The sequence below is a fragment of the Vombatus ursinus genome, unplaced genomic scaffold (assembly GCF_900497805.2).
Source record: "Vombatus ursinus unplaced genomic scaffold, bare-nosed wombat genome assembly UNPS02014807.1, whole genome shotgun sequence".
Taxonomy (NCBI): domain Eukaryota; kingdom Metazoa; phylum Chordata; class Mammalia; order Diprotodontia; family Vombatidae; genus Vombatus; species Vombatus ursinus.
The window spans coordinates 25,367,958-25,392,817 of record NW_020954585.1 but is presented as its reverse complement, the minus strand read 5'-3'; the positions used below and the strand labels follow the sequence as shown (position 1 = coordinate 25,392,817).

Genomic DNA, 24,860 nt, shown 5'->3' with positions numbered 1-24,860 from the left:
ACATATTAGGCCAAACAAGTCCTCAACCAATTTAGTCCAACTACTTACTAGCACCAAAAATCATTAAAATGAATGTATGTGTATGTGACCAAGACCCAGATAGCCCATATATCTGAGCATCAACTCTAAAGCCTTTGATCACGCTATTAATAAGAAGAGTATTATTATTGTTGGTAATTAGAAAAGCATCATTGTATAATAAGTATTACCAATTGGTACTAATAAGTATTATTGTAATGATAAGTAAAGAGTACTAATTACTATTACTTTTGTATAATAATGAATAATTGCATAAAGACATTGTATCTCAAACAAAAACACACTGTCACATTATAAATATTAAGACAAGAAACAATGTGCATCATGTGAGAGTGGTTCTCTGCTCTTTGGGTAACACAGATGCTTTCATCTTTTTTTTTTTTTAGGGCAATTGGGGTTAAGTGACTTGCCCAGGGTCACACAGCTAATTAAGTGTCAAGTGTTTGGTCTGAGGCCGTATCTGAACTCAGGTCCTCCTGACTTCAGGGACAGTGCTCTATCTACTGTGCCACCTAGCTGCCTCGACACAAATGCTTTCAAAACTACCATTTTAGTTTTAGAAAACCACTTAGTTACAAAGGATTCCCATTTGTTTTGCAAATCTTCCCTCATAATGAAAATGAATATCCTGAAATACTTCCCACTAAATAAATGAAGTAACAATAATGTTTTTATCTTCAATGAACAGTCTAATGTCAATATCCCATAAGTACAGTATTTACTACATTTTCAATCTTTTATATCTATTTTGGGACTTCACTGAGTAGGAGTGCTTTATATCCAAATATCTGTCTCCACAATTCAAGCAGATCTCATATTCTTTGAAATACTATTCAGTCTTTACGTAAGGGGTCAATAAAACTGTTTATCTAACATTATTGATATCTTTTGTCTCAGCATTAGGACCAATAAGTATGTTGGAAATGGCTTTATCATAAGGTATAAGATTCACTTTTTTATGCAACATAATATCTTTCTTAGTACAAGTATTAATAAGATTACCTGAAGCACTAGTAAGTCAAGAGATGATATAAAACTGAGAAATCCTTAGAAATGTTGCTGGAAAACATTGCAGAGGTTTCCTGAAAAAGATCCACTACATTCTGAGCTTTTTTTCTACTTTTGTTTCTTTTCAACATGAAATGAAGAGGTAGCAAATGTATCAGGTTTCTATAAACTGGAATTTTTCTCTCACTCCTCCTATCAATAGAAGGTCCCACCTTAAGAGACGCCATCAGCAAGATCCAGATCACATCACTCTAATTAGAAACTTGGAACCAATTTAATCAATAAACCTTCCCATATCTGAGACTTCCCCTGGCCCATGACTTGCAAATCCCTGACCTCTTGCTTTCCTGCTGCTTGAGATAACCATCATTAGCACCACCAACAACCACTTCTTCTGGACCAGCCATCATAATGTTTTGCATGTAACAGGGATTTAAAAATGGGTACAGAATTAATTCCTACACTGACCTAAAAGGAAAAAAAATGAAACATGTGTGTGTATACGTGTTTAGACAGATATGTGTATATATGTGTATGTCTGAATATCAGCAGTCTGGTCCCAACACATTTACATTCAATCATTTCCAAAGCATGTAAAAATATGACTTTAATTTGATTCATTGAATGCCAAATGCTAAAAGTAGCAAAGTAAACATCCATTGCAGTCATATGCCCAGATAGTTGCCATAAATGACCTTCATTTAAAAAAAACCCCACTATTTTAAAAAAAATTTTTTTTTAATTTTAAGAAAGCTTCAGGTAGGTGCTGTTTTCTTTTGGTTTTGAAGATTTAGTTGCCTAAAGTAAACTCCTTATTTTATACTGTAATAAAGTCACATGCCCTAAAAACTCTCATATAAATGAGACATGTATCTTGCAGTAACTTCAAAATCGAAAGCACCGAGGAAAGTGGAGAAGGTTATCATCTTATAAATGAATTCTGCTTAAGTGAACTTGCTTAACATTTATGGGGTAAATAAAAATAGTTATGACAACAGTATAGTGAAAACTTGTTTCTCATGCTTTGAAGGAGACTTTGAGATCTGTATCCATAAATCCTCACCAGCAACATCAGTTTTGAAGTACTAAAATATTCTACTAAAAGTCATGCTTTAAAAATTTAGAGTTACTGCCCACAAGTATATATTGATAATATACCACACAAACATTACAACAGTAACCACTATGAAGGCTACTGAGTCAAAACTGTAGTACTTATCAGTGGTCCTACTCTGTGTGTGTGTGTGTGTGTGTGTGTGTGTGTGTGTGTATGTGTGTTTTCAATTATTACTACATGAGTTATTTTCATTTTTTAAAATAATTACTGTTTTATTCTAACCTAATTAGGCTATTTCATTAAATGCTTTATATTATCACCTTGGTGAGTAAGTCAATCAGCAACCATTTATTAAGCACCTACTATGAGCCAGACACTGTGCTAAGGAGGATACTAAGAAAAGCAAAAGACAGTCGCTGCTCCCAAGGAGCCTCTATTTAATAGGGGAGATATGAAAACAATTATGAACAAGCAAAATAAATATAGGAAATAATAAAGAGGGCAGGCACTAGAATTAAGTGGGGTCAGGAAAGGCTTCTTGTGGAAGATGGGATTTTAGCTGGGATTTGAAGAAATCCAGGAAAGCCAGAAGGCAGAGCAGAAGAGGAAGAGCATCCCAGGCACAGAGAAGAGTTAGACATGAGTGTCTGGTTTGAGGAGTAGCAAGAAGGCAAGTGTGACTGAACTGCAGGGTAGAGTAAGAAAACTGGAAAGGTAGAAAAGCGCCAGGTTGTAAAGGGTTTTAAATGCCAAACAGAACCCAAATCCTGGTAGTTATGTGCTGGTCCCCTAGGTCATTCTCCCTCCTTTATTAAGGGGCAGTAAAGATTGGCTCACAATATTCCTCTTCCTCTCTGCCCCAACTCCCATCCTTATACTTAGGGACCAGCCTGGCTAGCTCTAGCCTATGAGGGCAGGAAAAGTTTCATTCTTGTCCTTGTATCCCTAGCACCTGGTATTAACAACTGATAAATATTTTCTGAATTGAATTAAGTGACTTGGCCATGGTCACTGACCCAGATAATTCTGGACTTATTCACCTTAATGGCCTCCTCATTGGTCACTCAACATCAAGTATCACCTAGAGCAGAGGTGTCAAACACCCAGACCACAGCACCCATGACCCACAGCACACCTGAATGCAGCCCCAATCAGATTAAAATGTAATTGGGAAATATTTAACAAAATAAATAAAATATATAACATTATCTTTTAAAACTAAGGCAACATATGGCCCGCAGGAATCTCTATATAATAGAGGCCCCCATTTCTATTTGCTTAAACTATAGAATCAAATATGAAATTCTCTGTTCCATTTTCAAAGCTCCTCACAATCTGTCCCCTTCCTATCTTTGCAGTCTTGGGACACAGACTTCTCCATGTTCCAGCGATGCCAGCATACTTGCTATATAACATTCCATCTCCTCTCTCTGTGGGTCTGCAATGGTTCTGCCTCCATTCATGCCTGGGATGCTCTCTCTTCTCACCTCTACCTGTCAGAATTCCTGGCTTTCTTCAAGACTCAGAGGAAACTGCACATTTTTCAGAAAGCCTTTCATAGTTCCCTCAGTATTTAACTCTGTATGTATCTTGTATGTTCTCATAAGAACACTTGTTATTTATGTATCTCATATAAGTGTACACCTACATATATATCTCCCCCATTAAAATGGATGCTCCTTGAAGAAAGGGATGGTTTTTGGTTTTGTTGTATCCCTAGCAGAGTTATTAAAGATTTAATATATTAAAGGCACATATACAAGATTTAATAAAAGCCTGTTGGCTTACTGTTTCATACAACAAAAGTTCTTCAGAAATACTGTATTAGAGTGCTACAGAATCAGGATTAGTTAAATATCACTCTTTTGGAGACAATAAAAGAAGAGCTTCTAAAGGAGGTGTTTTTTTTTTCAAAGTTGCTTAGGACTTTGGTTTAAGGAACCCAGAGCACTTTTGACAAACAGAAAGATATTTTAACACCACTAACCTGTAATAATGACAAACCCAAAACATAAGGAGAAAAATATAACCACAAGAAGAAAAAAGGTGAACCAATAAAACAACATACAGACTAAACAAATTATGTCCACAAAGGCAAATAAGGTTATGAAAATGATCACAGTACGTTTGTGTAAAGGAAAGATACAAAGAACAAAGGCTGAGCTGTACCCAGATCCTAAGTGGGGTGGGGGAAAGAGGGCAGGGAGAGGCAAGTCAAATAAAGCACTTTTGTTAACACCATAATTAGCCCTTTGGTTAATTGTGCAGTGCAAATTATTTCTAAAAATGATTTAGCCAAGAAAAAGTCAAGCAATTTAAAGTTCTATTGTATATTCATAGAGCACATTCCACCAAGCACATACATATCACTTTAGGGAAGGCAGCTGAGACATCATCTAAGAGAATATACACAACTTTCATACATATGGAAACTGGAGGCCAAAGAGGTTAAGTACTTGGGTACCTGCCAGTTACAACCAGACCCTAGAGCCCTCTTTATTCCCAATCCAGTGCCCTCTGTGCTGCATCCTGACACTGCTGATGCTACATGTCTATCAACAGTCATGTTTCTGTGAGATTAGAGATACCAACTGTATTGCTTCCCTGATTTTACCCAGGAAGGTAACAGGCACTCATTAAGCATTTATGAGATGCCAGGTCTGTGCTAAGAGCAGGCGGCAGAAACAGAAGCCAAAAAACAGACAGCCTGTCTTCAAGGAGCTTACATTCTAATGCGGAAAGACCAAACACAAAAGAGGGGGGAGGTGGGATGAAGAAATAAGAAGCATCTAGACAGAGGAATCCTCAGAAGGACAAAGCATGGCCAGCGTCTGGGTTCATTCCCAAAATAAAAGCACTGAAAGGAACTCACCAATGGGAGGAGGGGGCCAGCATGGCAGAAGGATATTTATTATAAAGTGAGAAGGTCTCAGGCACTGAGGGAAGTTCCAGGTTGAGAGGGTACATACCAAAAGTATTCTTAACTTGATCAAGACAAACCAATAATTCAAGATTTTTCAATCCTAAAAATCTGACTTCCAGTATTCATGATACAATTCTTAGACACCATCAAATTTTGACCAGTGATGAGAGACTACATAAAAGCACTACAATTTTTGTCTCTTTACATTTACCTTAGGAAGAAACAGACCCATGCCTTTCTTTTCTCTGTGCTGTTTAATTAATTTTTCTGAAATTGCTAAGGACTGTGATCTCCCAAAGAAATTAAATATTCCCACACATCAAGACATAAGTCAGATGTTCATCTAAACTCCAGCCATATGTTCAGGTGTATTATCTATATAATTTACATTAAAGCAGAATATACATATACTGCATATTTTATATATAATTTTTAAACTAAGCATTTTGTCAGTCAATAAGGATTTATGAAGCACTCACTATGGGCCAGGCACTATACTAAGTGCAAGGGATATAAAGAAAGGCCAAAAACATGGTCCCTACTCTCAAAGAGGTCATATTCTATTGGGAGAGAGAACATACATAAAATTATACATACAATATAAGTACAGTGGAAGTGAAAGGCAATCTTACAAGGGAAGGTACAAGCAGTGGAGAAACTGAGGAAAGACCTCCTGTAAAAGGTTTGAAATCATGTTTTTATTAAGGTAAGTGTTTGACTTACACATATTTCAATATAATATGTGTATGTATGTGGATACACATGAAAGACAGCACCCTATGCACAAAGAGTAATTAAATTTTATCTTAACAAGAACCAGCTCTAAGAAAACAAAGTTAATTTTGTGACCACAGAAAAGTTATTTCACCTCTCTGACAATTTACATGAATCATATTCTATTTGGGACAAATAGATAAACCATTAGAAGAACATATTAGGCTCTAGTCTCAAAATCATACAAAAATATTCAGCAGTGTAATAAGAACCTTAATAACAACAGTATGCAGCCACTATACCTTTAATTTATCTTTTAGTACTTGAAAAGATTAATTTGTCAAATGATTTTTATCATGCATAAAATCTATCCTCCAAATTGGTCTAAATACATCCCTTTAGGATAACCAAAAGGATACTAAAGAAGACAGTATTTTTATTTAAGCTAGGTTTCTTACTCCTAAGGGTTCCATTCATTATATGCTGTGAGAAAACGTTGCTTTTGTTCTAATTTTTTTCAACCATGGTAGTATATTTCATCAGACTAAGTAAAATTAGGCTTAATTAAAAAGTAAGTTATAGTAGTAACTATGGAAATTGATCTGATTTTTTCACTCATACTAAGAACAAAGGACAATACATGATTTTTTGATTTTAAGTAAAATCTATTAATGCTTTGAATCATAGGATCAAGGACAAGTCTACAACTGGAAGAGGCCTTAGTGGTCATCTAATCGAACTCCCTCATCTTACAGATGGGGAAATCAAACCCCACTAAATGGAAAGAAACATGCCTGTCAAACCCAAGTCCTTTATCTCCAAAGCCAGTGCCATTTCTACAAGACATTACTTTTGTAAACTTCTTCTCTCTAAAAATGTTATAAAAATGTCAGGCAAACCCACATGTACAAAAATATTTATAGCAACTCTTTTTGTAGTGGCCAAGAATTAGAAATTGAAGGGATGCCTCTCAATTGAGGAGAGGCTGAACAAGTTGTGGTATATGAATGTAATGGAATACTATTGTGCTGTAAGAAATGATGAGTAAGCAGACTTCAGAAAAACCTGGAAAGACTTGTACGGACTGATGCTAAGTGAAGTGAGCAGAACTAGGAGAACATTGTACACAGTAATAGCCACTTTGTGTGATGACTAACTTTGATAGACTTAGCTCTTCTCAGCAATGCAAGGATCTAAGACATCTCCAAAAGTCTCATGATGAAAAATGCTATCCACATCCAGAGAAAGAACTATGGAGACCAATGCATACTATTTGCTCTTTTTTTTCCCCTTCTATTTTGTTTTGTTTCTTCTTTCTTGTGGTTCTCGCTATTGGTTCTAATTCTTCTTTACAATATGACTAATGTGAAAATATGTTTAATAGGAATGTATATGTAGAGCCTATATCAGATTGCATGCTGTCTTGGGGAGAGAGAGGAGGAGGGAAGCAAAGAAAAGTTAAAACTCAAAAGCTTATGGAAACTTTAGCTGAAAACTAAAAATAAATTAATTTTTTTAAACGTAAGGCAAATTAAAGTCAAATGAATAATACTACCTTTTGGGGAGCCAAAATCCTCTGTCTGAACTTTTCAACTGTATCTTGACCCATACTAGCCCAAGCACTGGCAAATGCTTCAGCTTTGTCTTGACTGAGATGAACGTTCTCTAATTGCTGTTGCAGAACTACTGGTTTCACATTGTGATAAACAGCCTGTGAAACAGAAGAAAAAAATATATAGTGCAATGCATCATTTCAATACATTTAAACATTAGAAGAACAGTACTATATCTATTAACCCAAAAGCACATTTATGGTTTTTGAGGAGTTCTTTTTAATTATTATTTCATATTGCTACTAAAACAAATTCTTCCAAAGAATAGTTTACAGAGCCTCAGGTTGGGCAGAAAGTTGCAGAAATACATGGAAAACTCAAGATTAAAATGTTATTTGTACCTGAGGGTTTGTCTAAATATATAAGGTATTTGTATAACCTCCTCCTGGTCTTTGGCTGCATAAATTTACTTTTCCTAACTAGGGAGCATTCCCTAGCTACCATTTAAAACAATTAAGTCCCTACGGACTTCCCTATTATGTACAGGTTGGAAGGAATGATTACAAAGTTAGCATAAGACTAGAAAGCAAAGCTAAAGCATATGAAAACAAAGAAAAGAACAGATACGGGGGGAAAGTGTATGATTACCAACTCTATGTACAATAGGAACTTAGGTGGGAGGAAGATTTGTATGGACCAAAGTACACAGAGAAGGTGTCAAGAAAGAGATGGAATTTTAACTTGAAGGCAGGGAAAAAGAGATAGTATGTTGGGGATTTTTGAGGGGTTTGGTGGGAGGGAGGCTCAGAGAGGTCATGTAAGCAAAAACTCAAAAGTATTTATTTTAGTTGTCCTTTTCCTTAAATTTTATTTTATCTTCCTACAGGAAAAAAAAATTCTAGATTACTTCTTTGTTAACTTTTTCAGATTTGACTACCTGGAAATAATAGATCCAAATAAATAACTTTCTCACTTCGACTTATCATTTATTGATCTTTAACATCAAAAAAAAATCTTCATGTATTTGACCAAATAATCTTAAAATAACTACTTACCATTAGCTTTGTTTTTAACAATATAAAAAACAACTCAATTAAGAAAATCCTACATTATGCTATGGATAAATATTAATACGCATAAATATTTGTTTCATTCACTTAAATCCTCACTTACATCACTTCTTCTGGAGAGAGACAAACTAGCCAAATACTGCACCAAGGTTTTTGCTATTACATAGCTAGTGAGATATGTATAATAAAGACAAGAATACAGATTAGGCAGACAGAGAACAAAGACCTTGCTTCCTTAACTTACCTTTCTTCCTGAATCAAATTAAGTTTCATTCTAAGCCTTCATCTGCTGGCATCATCCATTCTGGGGAAAGCAGAAACAAGCCTTCCAGGGAGCAGCATTTCCCTATAAACCTTGAGAAACTATCTAGGACTACCTCAGCCTTTGATCTGGAGGGTGGAATTGAGTGCTTAAAGAAACACACAGTCTAGTGGAGGCAGATGGAAAAGCAGTGGGATCTCAATACTACAGCAGCAGCAGCAATAAGGTAACACCCACCTAAGACTTATCTGAGATGGAAAGAATTAGCTTCGTGAGTGTAAGTAGGAAAAAGGAGAAAGAACAAGAAGAACTGAGCTATGGCAGAGAAGAGAGAGATCAGGGAGGGCCATTGGAGCAGAAAATTCTGGCTGAAGCTTCAGATTTTATCCCTCTCTATCAGGAAGGAGGGAAATTCCAAGAAAAAGCTCTGCTTACCCAACTTTCCCTCTTGGTGCTTATTCATTAACAGATGCTATAACATTCTCTGCTTACTTCTTTACCCAAATGTCTCTGGTCACCTAAATTTTGCCTCAACCATAAAGAGGCCATGGGATAGCTAGAGATAAACATAAATTTAAATTAAGGCAAAGAGCCAAAGCTTTGCCTAAATGTTAGGAATTTTCCTGAGGGCTTCTGAGTAATTGCAATTGTATTCTTAACATTTCATTCTCCATAAAGCAGGACAGACCCATGTGAATCTGAAATGCCATTATTCAGCCACACAATTTAAAAAAAAAAATCTAATTTTTAGAACACACTATGGCTAATTAAAGCTCTAGAGACAAAGTAGGCAAGTAGGAAAGGATGATACCACCCACTCTCCTCAGCAGATATTCAAAGATGTCACAGGAAAACTTTCAGCTCTAAATGGATAATCCTATGTTTTAAACAGAGAGGTGAGATCTCCACCCAGATGGAGGGGTCAAAAAGAAGACTTAATCTTAGCACAGCAGCACTCAATCTAGGCCTGGCTTTTGTTAGCTGGGCATAGTACGCCTAAAAATATTGTCAAGTGGCCGTTATTTGAGAGATGTTCTAATCACTATACCCTAACGGTCTAGATTGCAGGCAGGCAACTCTGAAGAGATGAGTCCAAAAAACAGTAAAAGGCAACAAAATCCAACTGAGACTGCATGCCTAGCAGTCACTGGACACCTGGCAGAGGAATGCCTATGAGAATGCATGGACATCGGTTAGCACTGGAGACCACAGGGAGAACAATGCAATGGGCCCAGCAGAAATGCCAACCCACCTGAGAGAAGACCCAATGTAAGCAGGGCAATGATACCACCAAAGGACTTTAGGCTCCTGTTAGGGAGTAAGCCCCATGAGAGCCACGTGGTGACATCTCCAGCAAACAATGGTGATCCTGAAGCTTCAGAGGCATGAACTGCCCCTCAAGTCATAATACCAAAGATTCAGAACTGAAAAGGAAACTCAGGGGTCATCTAGTTCAAATCCTTCAGTTTACATATGAGAAAACTATGGCCAAAAGAGATAAAATGACTTACCCAGAGTTACACAGATAGTAAGCATCAGAGGTAGAATTCAAACCCAGGTCCTCTCAATGCAGAGACAGAGCTCTTTCCACTGCAGGATGTGTGCTCTGCGGACACATATTCCCTGTGTCTGTGCCACTCATACTTGAACCCTCTACATGCCCACTCTCCTCAGATAGTATGTCTACTTGTAGGAGATAGAGAATCCTAAATTTACAAGACAAATACTCTATTGAAACTTTTCTTATTATTCTATTTCATTAAATGCCTTTGCTTTAAACTAACTAACTGGGGGGGGGGGGGGGAGGAAGGAGGGAGGATGGAACCAAGATGGTCCAGTGCAGGCCATGCCAGGACAGACTGGACCCCAGAAAACTGAGAGCAGGCCTTGGGAGCCACTGAATCAGCAGCGACAAGCAGCTGCTTCTGGAGCTCTCAGCCCAAGAAGGTAAGGGTATCAAACAGCTAATCAGAAGGAGATTACAGGGGTCCCTTTGCTGGCACTATGGGCAGGATTCTGTTATATTAGCCACACTCAGATCTCAATCATAGCCCTAGGTTTCAGTCTCAAGACAAGGAGAAGTACACCAGACCTTTGGCTGCAGGGAAGTGGGGACCCTGGTCACACTTCCAGGGCAGAAAAGAGTGCTTATGGTCACTCACAGACCACAACACAGATCAGGGGAGCAGTAAACACACCTCTCCTTAGATCATAACACCTTGGAAGAACTGAAAGCTTGTAGATCCCCAGAACTAGCTCTGAAAATAGCTGCACAAAAATGCTGAAGTGGAGGAAAGTGCACCCTCCACCCCAGAAGCAGAGCCCCACTTTAACAGAGAGTTAAAAGTCAAAATATAGACTGGGAAAATGACAAACAGAAAAAAAATTCTGACTATAGAAAGTCACTATGGTGAAGATCAAAAAAATACACACTCAGAAGACAACAAAGTCAAATTGCTACATCCAAAGCCTTAAAGAAAATAAATTGGTCTCAGGCCATGGAAGAGCTCAAAAAGGATTTTAAAAATCAAGTAAGAGAGGAAGAGGAAAAATTGGAAAGAGAAATGAGAATGCAAGAAAATCATGAAAAAAAAAAAAGAATCCACAGCCTGGTAAAGGACACAAAAAAAAAAAATACACACACACACATATATGTGTAGATGAAGATAACACCTTAAAAAACAGAATAGGCCAAATGGTAAAAGAGGTACAAAAATTCACTTAAGAAAAGAACTTAAAAAGCAGAAGTGGCCAAATGGAAAAGAAAGTTTAAAAAGCTCACTTAAGAAAATAATTTCTTAAAAATTAGAATTGGGCAAGTGGAAGATAATCAGTTTATGAGACATCAAGAAACAATGAAACAAAATCAACAGAATGAAAAGATAGAAGAAAATATGAAATATCTCATTAGAAAAACAACTGACCTAGAAAATAGATATAGGAGAGATAAATTAAAAATTACTGGACTACCGGAAAGCCATGATCCAAAAAAAAAAAAAAAAGCCTCGACATCATCTTACAAGGAACACTACCCTGATATTCTAGAACAAGAAAGTAAAATAGAAATTGAAAGAATCCACCAATCACTTCCTGAAAGAGATCCCAAAATGAAAACTCTCAGGGATATTATAGCCAAATTCTAGATCTCCCAGATCAAGGAGAAAATATTGCAAGCAGCCAGCGTCAAAAGAAACAATTAAAATATCATAGAGGCAAGCCAACATGGTGGAGTAAAAGCAGTGACTTGCTTGAGTTTTCCTCCAAACCCCTCCAAATACCTGTAAAAAAATGGCTCTAAACAAATTCTAGAGCAGCAGATACCACAAAAAGACAGAGGGAAACAAATTTCCAGCCCAAGACAACCTGGAAGGTTGGTAGGAAAGGTTTCTTGCACTGGGCTGGGAGAGGCGCACAGTTCAGCACGGGCTGCACCAGCAAAGACCTGGCCTCAGCGATCCTGGAGCAGGCCTCAGGGGATTGAATCAAGGGAAGCTGTGGTGGTTTCCAGACTTCTCAACGCACAAACGCCAAACACAACTTAGAAGGTCAGTAGGAAAGGTCTACTGACTGAGAGAGGAGCTCAGTCCAGCCCCAGTCCTGGCACACTCCCAGGGCGGCTTCCAAAGCTCTCAGCCCACAGAAAAAAAGAGAATCAAGCAGCTGATCAGAGAGGGATTGCAGGGATCTCTTTGCTGGTGCTGAGGCAGGATTCTCTTGCTTTGCCTGTGCTTGGATCTGGATTGCACTTCTGGGTGGTGGTCCTGGGGCGAGGAGGAGCACTGGCATGGTGGAGCCTATGGTGATGATGGAGAGAGAATTCCCCTCACAGTTTCCAAGGCAGAAAAGAGTGCTTGTAGTCACTCATAGCCCAGAGCACAGGCCAGGAAAGGAGTAAACACCTCCCCTTTGATCATACCACCTTGGAAGAACTGAAAATTTACAGGTCCATAGAAGTATCTCTGAAAACAGCTGCACAAAACCCCCGAAGCTTAGGACAGTACATTCTCCACACTGGAAGCAGACTCCTACCTTAACAAAAAGTTTAAAAGTCAAATAATTGGCTGGGATCATGAGCAAACATCACAAAAAAAAAAAAGTCAGACCATAGAATCTTACTTTGATAACAAAGAAGATCAAAACAAACAACCAGAAGAAGACAACAAAGTCAAAGCTCCCAATCCAAAGCCTCTAAGAAAAATATGAATCAGTCACAGGCCATGGAAGAGCTCAAAAGGATTTTGAGAAGCAAGTAAGAGAATTAGAAGAAAAACTGGGAAGAGAAATGAGAGTGATGCAAGAAAATCATGAAAAACAAGTCAGCAGCTTGCTAAAGGAAACCCAAAAAAATACTGAAGAAAATAACACCTTAAAAAACAGACTAACCCAAATGGCAAAAGAGGTCCAAAAAGCCAATGAGGAGAAGAATGCCTTCAAAAGCAGAATGGCCAAATGGAAAAGAAAGTCCAAAAGTTCACTGAAGAAAATACTTCCTTAAAAATTGGAATGGAGCAAATGGAAGCTAGTGACTTTATGAGAAATCAAGACACTGTAAAACAAAACCAAAAGAATGAAAAAATAAAAGACAATGTGAAATATCTCATTGGAAAAACAACTGACCTGGAAAATAGATCCAGGAGAGATAACTTAAAAATTATTGGACTACCTGAAAGCCGTGATAAAAAAAAGAGCCCAGACATCACCTTTCAAGAAATTATCAAGGAAAACTGCCCTGATATTTTAGAACCAGAGGGCAAAATAGAAATGGAAAGAAAACACCGATCACCTCCTGAATGAGATCCACAAAGGAAAACTCCTAGGAATATTGTAGCCAAATTCCAGAGTTTCCAGGTCAAGGAGAAAATATTGCAAGCAGTCAGAAAGAAACAATTCAAGTATTGTGGAAACACAATCAGGATAACACAAGATTTAGCAGCTTCTACATGAAGGGACCAGAGGGCTTGGAATATGATATTCCAGAGGTCAAAAAAGAGAGGATTACAACTAAGAATCAGGTGATTCTTATACCCAGCAAAACTGAGTATAATCCTTCAGGGGTAAAAATGGAAATTCAGTGAAACAGAGGACTTTCAAGCATTCTTGATGAAAACACCAGAGCTGAACAGAAAATGTGACTTTCAAATACAAGACTTAAGAGAAGCATGAAAGGGTAAACAGGAAAGAGAAATCATAAGAGACTTATTAAAGTTGAACTGTTTACATTCCTACATAGAAAGATGATATTTGTAACTCATAAGACCTTTGTCAGTATTAGGGCAGTTGGAGGAAAAAAATATATGTATGTATAGATAGATAGACAGATAGATAGATAGATAGATAGATAGATAGACAGACAGACAGACAGACAGACAGACAGACAGACAGATAGATAGATAGAGGGCACGGGGTGAGTTGAAGATGAGGGGGTAATATCTAAAAAAGAAAATTAAGGGGTGAGAGAGATTATACTGGGAAAAGAAAGGGAGAGGTAGAATGAGGTAAATTATCTCACATAAAACAGACAAGAAAAAACTTTTACAGTGGAGGGGAAGTGGAGGGAGGTAAGAGGGAATGACTGAATCTTATTCTCATCGCATTTGGCTTGAGGAGGGAATAACATACACACTCAGCTGGGTATGGAAATCTATCTTACCCTACAGGAAAATAGGGGGGAAAGAAATAAGAGGGAGGGGAATGATAAAAGGGAGGGAAGATTGGGGGAGGGGGTAATCAGAAGCAAACTTCTGAGGTTCTTCTGAGGAGGTACAGGGTCAAAAGAGAGAATAGAATAAACAGAGGCTGGGATAGGATGAAAGGAAATATAGTTAGCTTTTCACAACATGACTACTATGGAAGTGTTTTGCATGACTACACATGTATAACCTGTATCAAGTTGCTTACCTTCTCAAAGGGTATGGGGGGAGGGAGGAAGGGAGAGAATTTAGAACCCAAAGTTTTAAAAACATATGTTAAATTGTTTTTACATGCAACTGGAAAATAGGATATACAGGCAATGGGGTATAGAAATCTATCCTGCCCTACAGGAAAACAGAAGGGGAAAGGGATGAGAGAAGGGGGGAGGGGTGCTGGAAGGGAGGGCAGATTAGGGGAAGGGGTATTCAGAATATATGCCAGCTTGACGTGGAGGAGGAGCGAGATGGGGAGAAAATTTGGAACTCAAAATTTTGTGGAAGTGAATGTTGCAAACTAAAAATATATATTTAAATAAATTTTAAAAAAAACAAACAAATAAAAATATCATAGAGCCACAGTCAGAATAACACAAGATTTGGCAGTTTCTATATTAAAGAATCAGAGGGCTTGGAATATGATATTCCAAAGGGTAAAAGAATTAGGATTACATGGGGTCCTGATTAGTGAAAGCCATAACAAGGCCACAGTAACCAGTATAAGACATTGTGTGTTTGGACATCTACTCAACAACACTGGCCTTGATGCCCAGGGTTCTAGACTAAAGTCCAATACTAAGCAATAAATCAAAACATTAGCTAAACCTTGATGACATATGTAATGACACTATCACTCCTCCTCTCTTTGTTTGATTTCTATAATTACCAAACGGCTTTTCTGGAGTCTTGGTGGGGATCGATCCGTTACTGAAACTGTTTCATCTGGCAGCCACCTCAGATTGGCCCCTGACATAAGTAACCCAATTGATTAAACCATTATCTATAATTAATCTGGAGCTTCCGGCCTCTTTCTTTGGTATCAAATTAGCTCCTCTATTTGGGGATGCCATGAATATTCCAGTGTATGGGGACATTGGACCTTGCAGATCACAACCAAGAATCACCTACCCAGCAATCCTTTAGAGGAAAAATGAACATTCAATGAAATAGAAGATTTTCAAGCATTCCTGATGAAAAGACTACAACTGAATACAAAATCTAACTTTCAAATACAAAAGAGAAGCATAAAAAGGTAAACAGGAAAGAGAAATCATAAGGGTTTTAATAAGCTTAAACTGTTTACATTACTACATGGGAAAATGATACTTGTAACTCCTAAAAACTTTCTCATTATTGGGGCAGTTAGGAGGAGTATATAAACAAAAGGTATGGGTCTGAGTTGAATACGATAGGATGATTATCTAAAAAAATAAAAGAGGAATGCGCTGAGAGAAGGGGAAAGGGAGCAGTAGAATGGGGTAAATTGCCTCACATAAAAGAGGCACTAAAGAGCTTTTACTGTGGAGGGGAAGACGGTGGAAGGAGAAGGGAGAGAGACTGAACCTTTCTCTCATTGATATTGGCTCCAAGAGGAAATAACATACCCACTCAGTTGGGTATGGAAATCTATCATACTCCACAGGAAAGTAGGAGGGAAAGGAGATAAAAAGGGGAGAGAGGGGAGGTAATAAGCAGTTTGGAGTAGGTAAAAGACAGAAGCAAAACACTTTGGAAAATGGACAGGGTGAAAAGAGATAACAGGACAGGATAAACAGAGAGAAAAACAGGATGGAGGGAAATATACAGTCAGTAATCATAATTGTGAAAAAAAATTACAGCAAATTTCTCTGATAAAGACCTCATTTCTCAAATATGTAGAGAAAGGAGTCAAATTTATAAAAATAAACACTATTCTTCAATTGATAAACAGTCAAAGGATATGAACAGTTTTCAAAGTAATCAAAGCTATCCATAATCCTATGAAAAAATGAAAAAATTCTCAAAATCACTAATGATTAAAGAACTGCAAATTAAAATAACTCTGAGCCATCATCTCCCACCTATCAAATTGACTAATATGACAGAAAAGGAAAATGACAAATGTTTGAGGGGATGTGGGAAAATTGAGACACTAATGTACTATTGGTAAATTTGTATACTGATTCAACTCTTCTGTGGGGCAATTTGAAACTATGCCCAAAGGACTATAAAATCATGCACTGTGATCAAGTAATACCACTACTAGGTCTGTATCCAAAGAGATAAAATATGAAAAGGAAAGGGATCTACATGTACAAATATATTTGTAGCAACCCTTTTAATGGTGGCAAAAATTGGAAATTGATGGGATGTCCATCAACTAGGGAATGGCTGAACAAACTGCATATGATTGTGATAGAATACTATTATACTATAAGAAATGATGAGCACTATTCTCTCAGAAAAACCTGGAAAGACTTACATGAACTAATAAAAAGTGAAACAAGCAGAAGCAAGAGAACATCATACACAGTTAGAGCAATACTGTATGTATGATGATCAACTGTGAATGACTTAGCTATTCTCAGCAATACAATGATCCAAGACAATTCTGAAAGACTTATGATGAAAAATGCTATCCATCACCAGAGAAAGAACTGATGAAGTCTGAATGAATATCAAAGCATACTTTTTATTTACGTTATTTTTCTTGGGGTCTTTTTGGTCTGTTTTATTTTACAACATAACTAACATGGAAATATGTTTTGCATAACTACACATGTATAACCTATATCAAATTGCTTGTCTTCTCAATGAGGGCAGGGGGAGAGGAAGAAGAGGAGAGAATGATTGGAAAGAGGGAGAGAGAGAATTTGGAGCTAAAAATTTCAGAAAAACAAATGTTAAAAATTGGTTTTACATGCAATTGGGGAAAAAATATTAAACCATTTGGGAAAAAATAAACTAATGGTGAAGTTTAGCTTACTACAGAAAAGGTAGATATTAGTAAGGGTTTGTGAGCTATGATTTCAAGTAGATTTGGACCCATAAAATACCTTGAACCTGGAGTAGCTATCCTAGGAGATCCATGTGAAAGGTAGGTACCTTAATTAATATGGTAATTAGGCCTGTTCCTTACAAATGTAATTTTTAGTAAAGATATTATCGATTACAACTTATACATTTACCTTGCCTTAACAAGTCATGTGTTTTACAAACAATTTTGGACAATGAAAGTACCTGCTCCAAAATAAATGATATTGTTTCGAGAACCAGGTGAAGATCTTGTTTCTCTAACGAAAATGCAGCTTGGAGTTTTTCTTCTTCCTCTTCACTGAAACTGTTCTCAGTCTGCAAGATATATAGCAATTTATTAGCATTCAATCAAAAATTCAAGTCTCTAGCCTTCAAAAGATCCATCTACTTTGATAAGAAAGCCTTTTAGAAATAAAGTGCAAACTGGGAAGAAAAGTTACTCCACACAAGTAGGGATCAATAAAAAGAATACCTTGTAATCATAATCCCACTCTTATTTTCCATTTACAATATAAAGTCTGAAGTCCTATGATGTGCAGTAGAACATAATACATCCTGACTAGTCTGGCTGATGCAGTGACACTAAGACAGTTAACAACATGTGCAGGCTACTGTTTTTTCTGGCCTTTTCAAAAGAATCCCATTAGTCTGAAGATATCACTCCCTAACAGAAAGGTCCCAAGTCACAACAGTCCAAAATACAACAAAAGCTTTAATCCTCACTTACAGATGAGGAAACTGAGACACAAAGATGTTTTATGACTTGCCCAGGAACATATAACTAGTAAGGCATGGCTCTAAAACTTAGCTTCTAAAAAATAACTTTTCTACACGTACCATGTCAATTTAAATCATGTTTAAAATACAAAATAATTGCGCTAATACATTAAATAAGAAATCCCGCTAGTCAAGCTGTGCACAAGGATATATACTAAAGTAAAACTATTTGGGACAATTTCACTGCTTTAATTGAAGAGATGAGGGCGGGAGGAAGGAAGGAAAGGAAGAAGGATTGAAGGTCTCATCTCCTCTGTTACTCGCACAGAATTCAGGAAGCAAAAGCATTTCCAGTCTAACAACATTAGGTAGCCCCACAAAATTGAAATTCCAGCGGACAGTTAATTCCATAGGAAAAGTGTCATAAATAGATAATCACAAATCTTATGCCAGAATTTTGTGACTTTACAGTAGTGTTTGGTCATACCATAACAGCATCAATCAAAATAGGCTTATCTAAGGTATTTATATATTCTTAAAATAAAGTGTGGCCTGCTCTTCCTCCTTCCACTCTAGAATTGTTCCTCTCCCTTCACAACACACTGTGTCCTCTTTCTCTTTTTTGTCTCTCATCATTCTTTCCCCAGTGATCTTCTCATTTACTTCCAAAACTTCAACAATAACCTCTATATAGATGATTCACAAATCAGTACTTCCAGCCTCAACTTCTGTTTCAGCTACAGACCCAAATTTCCAAATGCTGGCCGGAAATCTCCTGGCACCTGAAGGTCAACATGTCCACAACCAAGCCCATCAATCTTCCAATTTCATCATCTTTCCCCAAAACCTACTCTTCCTCTTAACTTGCATTTCTATTGATCCTTCTCCAAATCACTCACATTCAAAAATATCAGCTTTGATTCTTCCCTTTCCCTCAAATTACCCTCAAATCCAATCATATCTATGCTACCACCACATCATTCTTCACGTCTTACTGATATTCACTACTACCACTCCAGTTTGTTCCCTCATTACTTCTTACCTGAACTCTGACAATACCCAACTAACTTGTGTTCTGGTACCTGGTCTTTCCTCACTCTAATTCATCACACATCCCTGCGCCAGTTTAATCTTCCAAAATATTTACGATCATGTAACCCTCCAAATAAAAAAAACTGCAATGGTTTCCCCACTGCCCTCTAAAATGTTCCAACTCCTTAGCCTGGCACTCAACATTTTTCACAACCGGGCTCCAGTCTCTTTTCACAGCTTTATCTCATATGCCTTCACATACTATACCTTCAAATTTAAAGTGTTCCATAGGTAACAAACTTGCTTTTATCTTAAACCTTCTCCTTTCCAACTCCTTCTATCTTCTCGCTCTCACTGAGACCTGGATCTCTTCTATCACGGGGTAGAGGGGGTGGTTTGAAGGGGGTTGGTGGTAGGTAAAGCTTCCACGGCAATCCTTTTCAGCAGTGTTTGCATTCATACCCCCACTCACTGGCTGAAATGGGGGAGTTGGAATTCTCCTTGCTTGCCACCATCATTTCCAGGCTCTTCCTCTACCTGCATCACTTCAATAACCTCTCCTCTTTTGAGGTTCACTCAATACATATTTACTACCCAACCAAGATTCTGGCAGTTGTTATCTACAGACCTCCACAACACTATCCCTCTTTCCTCAATGAGTCCAGTAGCTAATTCACAGTCTTTCTCTCTTCCCAAACTCTTCCTTTCACACTAGAGGACTTCAACATATATATCAACGTTTCTTCAAACACTCTTACCTTCAAATACTTCAATTTGCTCATTTTCCATGAGCTACTCCTCCTCCCATCTCATCTACACAGAGATAATCATACCCCTGATCTTGCCAATACCCAAAAATGTTCCATATTCATGAACTCTGAAATTCCCTTATCTGATCACAATCTGTTATCATCTCACCTCTCCCTCTGCCTTACATATCCTAACCCTGTCCTTCATCTTCCCGGCAAATTCCAATCCCTAACCCCCTCAATTCTTTCCTAGGCCATCATCCCTACATAGGCTACTCTCCTAACTTCCCCATCTCAACATCTTTGTGAACAAGTTCAACCATACTGTTCTGTTTTCTTGAGTCCTTTGTCCCCTTGTCCTATCACCGATTTTGGCTTGCCAGACCTCCTTGGATTACTCCTACCATCTGCTACTTTCACTCAAACTCACCTGATACTGAACAAAGTTGGAAAAAAAAATCACATACCCATGCTGACTAAATCCAATACAAGTTTATGTCACATAATCTCAATTGGACCCTGATTGTAGCAAGGCAATCCTTTGACGCCTCCTCATCAATTCACTATCCCTTTCACACAGGAGCTTTTCCAAAGCTTTGTATCCCTCCTCTAACCTTTCCCATTCTCCCAGCTGAGAATCTTGTCCTTTCCACTGAAAAAAACTGAGGCCATCTGACAAGACTTCCCCTCCTCCTCATCTCACATCACTCAGATGCCTTCCAGCACTAACTCCTCCTTCATTCCTCTTTCACATGAAAAGATAGTCCTTCTCTTTGCCAAGCAAACCCTTCTAGATCACATGATCCCATTCCATCTTATCTCCAAAAGACTGTCCTCTCTATCACCCCCATTCTTTCACTAATCTTCAATCTCTCCCTGTCTACTGGCTATTTTCCTACTGCCTAGTAACACACCCATATCTCCTCCATCCTTAAAAAACTCCCACTTGACCTGTCTATCCTCAATAGGTATCAACTCAAATTTCTCCTCTCTTTGGTTGTTAAACTCTTTGAGAAGTCTGTCTACCATCTGTACCTCCACTTCCTTTCCTCTCTTTCTTCATAACTCTTTCCAGTTTGATTTCCAACCTTATCATTCAACTGAAATGCCTCTCTCCAGTTACCAATGATCTCTTACTGCCAAATCTAATGGTTTACATTAATTAGCAATATTTTTTACTATTAAGACAAAGCAAATCTACTGCAAAGAGCACAGAAGTCCTAACCTCCTGTCTCTATTTACACCATCCACTTAAACAATTTCACCCATGGAACAAAAGTAGAGAATGAGCAAAAACTACATGGGAATTATAAATACCAATTCACACAAAGCAATTTTTACACAGAAGAATAATGCTACTATATAAAAAAATTCTCTGGATTTAAAATATCATCAAAAGTGCAGGGGAATGGAAATGTAACAAGTTAGACAAAAGCAAATATACAAACCTTCAAGTGAAGTTTCTGAAGAATTCGGGTGAGCAATCGAGGAAATCTTCCAGTATCTACTGCGTTAACCAGAGACATTGCTTTTTTCATGCTACATATATTTAAAAACAAAGAGTTAATTTTTAAAAAATTTTTAAGGAGAAATATATTAGTTACAGTACTCTATAACCTATTTTATAATTTCCAAATGTTCCAGGTACCCTAAAGATAGGTACTTAGTATTAGTATGCATTAAGACAATACTAAAGAAACATTCCAAAAATACTCCTACTTCAAGGGTTTTCTATGGAAAAGGCCTGTTGGGTGAATTCCCTTTTTCCTTTGGACTACTTTTGCCTAGGTAACGGCATAAATTTATGGGTAGGAGTATAATAACAATGTAACACAAAGTGAGTGACAACAACACAAAACTTCCCAATAAAAAGAAAATAGATAAATATATAATAAATATATTATATAAATATAAATAAATATATAATAAATGCACAGAGAAAAGAACTAAAGAATAAAATAATGAAAAAATTATACAAAATAAAATCATCTGTTGTTACTAAACATTCCCATGCATTTCAAACCTGCTTTAATTGTAGTGATTTTGAAGTCATGCTGGGTAAAGAGACCAGTATGTGATGTCACTGTGCAAGGTGCTGGCAATTCAAAAAAAAAAAGAAGAAGAAGAAGGGGTAGGTGGGTGGGAAACCAAGTGCAGTCCTTGCCCTCAAGATGCTTAGAGGACTCTCACCATTACCACCAGGGACTCGTGATTGGTAAACCTTCACTACTCGAGGTCTTTAGGCCCAGCACAGCTACTTTCTGGTCACCTCCATGCGATGCTTCACTATACAGCTCTAGTTATATGCATTCACAAGATAACAGATTTACAACAGCAAGGGATTTTAGAAGACATAGAGTCCAACCCCTTCATTTTAAAGTCAAGGAAACTGAGGGGTTTTTTTTGTTTGTTTGTTTTTGGTTGGGCAATGGGGGTTAAGTGACTTGCCCAGGGTCACACAGCTAGTAAGTGTTATGTGTCTGAGGCCAGATTTGAACTGAGGTCCTCCTGAATCCAGGGCCAGTGTTCTATCCACTGCGCCATCTACCTGCCTGGGAAACTGAGGGTTTGAAAGGTTAAGTGACTTGCCCAGGTAACAGGGTTTGAACAAACAGGAATGTTGGCTGTTATCCAAGTCCAGCTCTCAATGAACTGTCTTCCCCTATTACAGGGATTCTTAACGCTTTCGTGTGTGTCATGGACCCCTTTGGCAGTATGGTGAAGTCTATGGACTCAGAATAATATTTATAATAAACATAACATATACTAAATATAACAATAATAATATTATAATAAATATAACAAAATAATATATTGACAATATGTTATAATAAATATAACAAACTAAAATACATAAAATGACAAAGGAAACCTTATAAATTGAATTAGCTATCACAATAATTTTATTTAAAAACAAGTTAACAGATCCCAAGTAAAGAACCCCTACCCTATTTGAATGTTAAGCTCATTGAGGGCAGGGGCTATCTTGCTATATTCTAATCCCTAGCACTAATTATAACAATAATAACAATAGTAACAATAATATCTGCTAGCATTTAAATAGTATTTTAAGGTTTGCAAAGTTCTTTATATATGTTAACTCATTTTATCCTGAACAGCAGAGCATTGGGCTGAATCTTGTAAGATGAGATAAGCTGATAAATAGATAAATAGATAGATAGATGGACAGATAGATAGATAGATAGATAGATAAAAATAGCTAGCATTTATATATCACCTACCATGTGCCAGGTACTGGGCTAAGTGTTTTACAAATATTATTTCATTTGATCCTCACAACAAGCCTGTAAGGTAGGTACTATTACCATCCTCATTTTACAGATCAGAGAGACTGAAAGGTCAAGTGACTTGCCCTGGGTCACAAAGCTAATAAATGTCAGACAGGATTCGAACTCAGGTGTTCAAACTCCAAGTCTGGCATTTTATCCACTGCCTCACCCAGCTGGTTCCACGAATAACAGCTGGTATATGGTAAGCACTTCATAAGTGCTTTTTAATTCATTCATTCATCAAGTTAGTGGAGGTACAACAAGCTACCGAAAGTGTGTGGGCTGAGAGATGAGGCCGAGAAGGTGGGTGTGGGGGGAGGGTAAATGAGAGCAGAGAGGCGAAGCCAAAGCCCCTGGCACTGGCAGCGACTACATGGGGGTGCCAAAGAGGGGCAGGAGAAGAGATATGCCCTCTCAGGGCACAATCCTCTCACTTCCTCCTGACTTAACAGACGGCAGCGCACGTCCACCCCAGGCTCTTCCTTCCACTCCCCACAACAAGCCCAGCCCGAGGCTGCTGCCCTGCCTGCTGCCCCTGCCTTCTGCCCGCTCCCTGGTGCCCGCTGCCGGCTCCCCACTGCCCACTCCCTCGTGCCGCTGCCCACTCCCTCTGCCCACTGTCCATTCCCCTGTGCCCGCTGACCGCTCCCCTGTGCCTGCTGCCCGCTTCCCACTGCCCATTCCTTGTGCCCGCTGCCTGCTCCCCTCTGCCCATTACCTGTGCCCGCTACCCGCTCCCCACTGCCCATTCCCCGTGCCCGCTGCCCGCTCCTCTCTGCCCATTCCCCGTGCCCGCTGCCTCCTGCACACGCCTTTGTGCCTGCTGCCCGCTGGGGGGCGCCCCAGGAGACGGAGTGGAAAGTGGCAGAGCCGCCCCCGTAGGCCCTGGACTCACCCCACCCTCACCACCCCCGCACTCCCCTCTTCAGCCCTCCTCGTTCTCCCAGCCCAGCCGGCAGAGCGCACAGGTACACAGGCTACCTGGGAGTCTCGGGGAGAATCAGCTGGGTCCCCGCCGGGGCAGCCATCCTCCTCCACTCGGACGCTCGGGGGCCACCTCCCGTCAGCTGCTTCTTGCTGGACCAATAGAGAGCCAGAGACGGGACGCAGGCAGGACCAATCCCCGCCTTCCGCTGGGAATCGGACCGCGAGGATTGGTCGGCCTTGTTCCGGGAGCCCTGCAAGGCGGTTCCGCTGCCTCAGCCTTGAGCAGCTGATTGGCTACTGCTCTCTTCCCCCGCCTCTCCGATTTTGGGTAAAGGGCGGGGGTCGCCTAAATTATCTCAGGTCAAAAATCCATCACCTGGAGGCCAGGTAGTGAAATTCCCGGAACTTGGCCAGATCATTTTATCCCAAGTAGACAGTATGGAGGTCAGTCTTGGGGACTATGAAAAGTATTCCTAATTATTGCTCAACCTCCAATCCTGACCCCAGGTCTGAGTCGGACGTAAGTGGTGAAGTAAACAAGCATTTAATAAGCAGCACCCTATGCTCCACGCACTGTGCTAAGCGAAGGGGACACAAAACTAGGCAAAAGACGGTCTCAGCCCTCAAGGAGATTACAGTCTATGAGAAGACAACATGCAAACAAATACAAAGCAAGATATATACAGGATAGATACAAAATAAATAAGAGGGAAGCCACAGGAATTAAGAGAAGTTGTGGAAGGCTTCCTGTAGAAGGTGGGATTTAATTGGGATTTAAAAGGAGCCAGGGAGGTCAGTAGTTCGGGTGGAAGAGGAA

The 24,860-nt window shown here is 38.7% G+C and overlaps 1 protein-coding gene across 1 annotated transcript in view; it reads right to left on the bottom strand.

Annotated features, from left to right (window-relative positions):
• The window catches only part of COMMD10 (COMM domain containing 10), a 202,544-nt gene extending 178,357 nt beyond the window's left edge, over nt 1-24,187 (bottom strand). Inside the window, exons 1-4 of the mRNA XM_027874902.1 lie at nt 24,098-24,187; nt 21,275-21,365; nt 17,533-17,643; nt 7,297-7,452 (exon numbers count right to left, since the gene is read on the bottom strand). Of these exons, the coding sequence (XP_027730703.1) occupies nt 7,297-7,452; nt 17,533-17,643; nt 21,275-21,365; nt 24,098-24,144 (405 nt within the window). The 5' untranslated portion in view covers nt 24,145-24,187. The remainder of the gene's footprint in view (nt 1-7,296; nt 7,453-17,532; nt 17,644-21,274; nt 21,366-24,097) is intronic.
• Nucleotides 24,188-24,860: the final 673 nt, after the last annotated feature.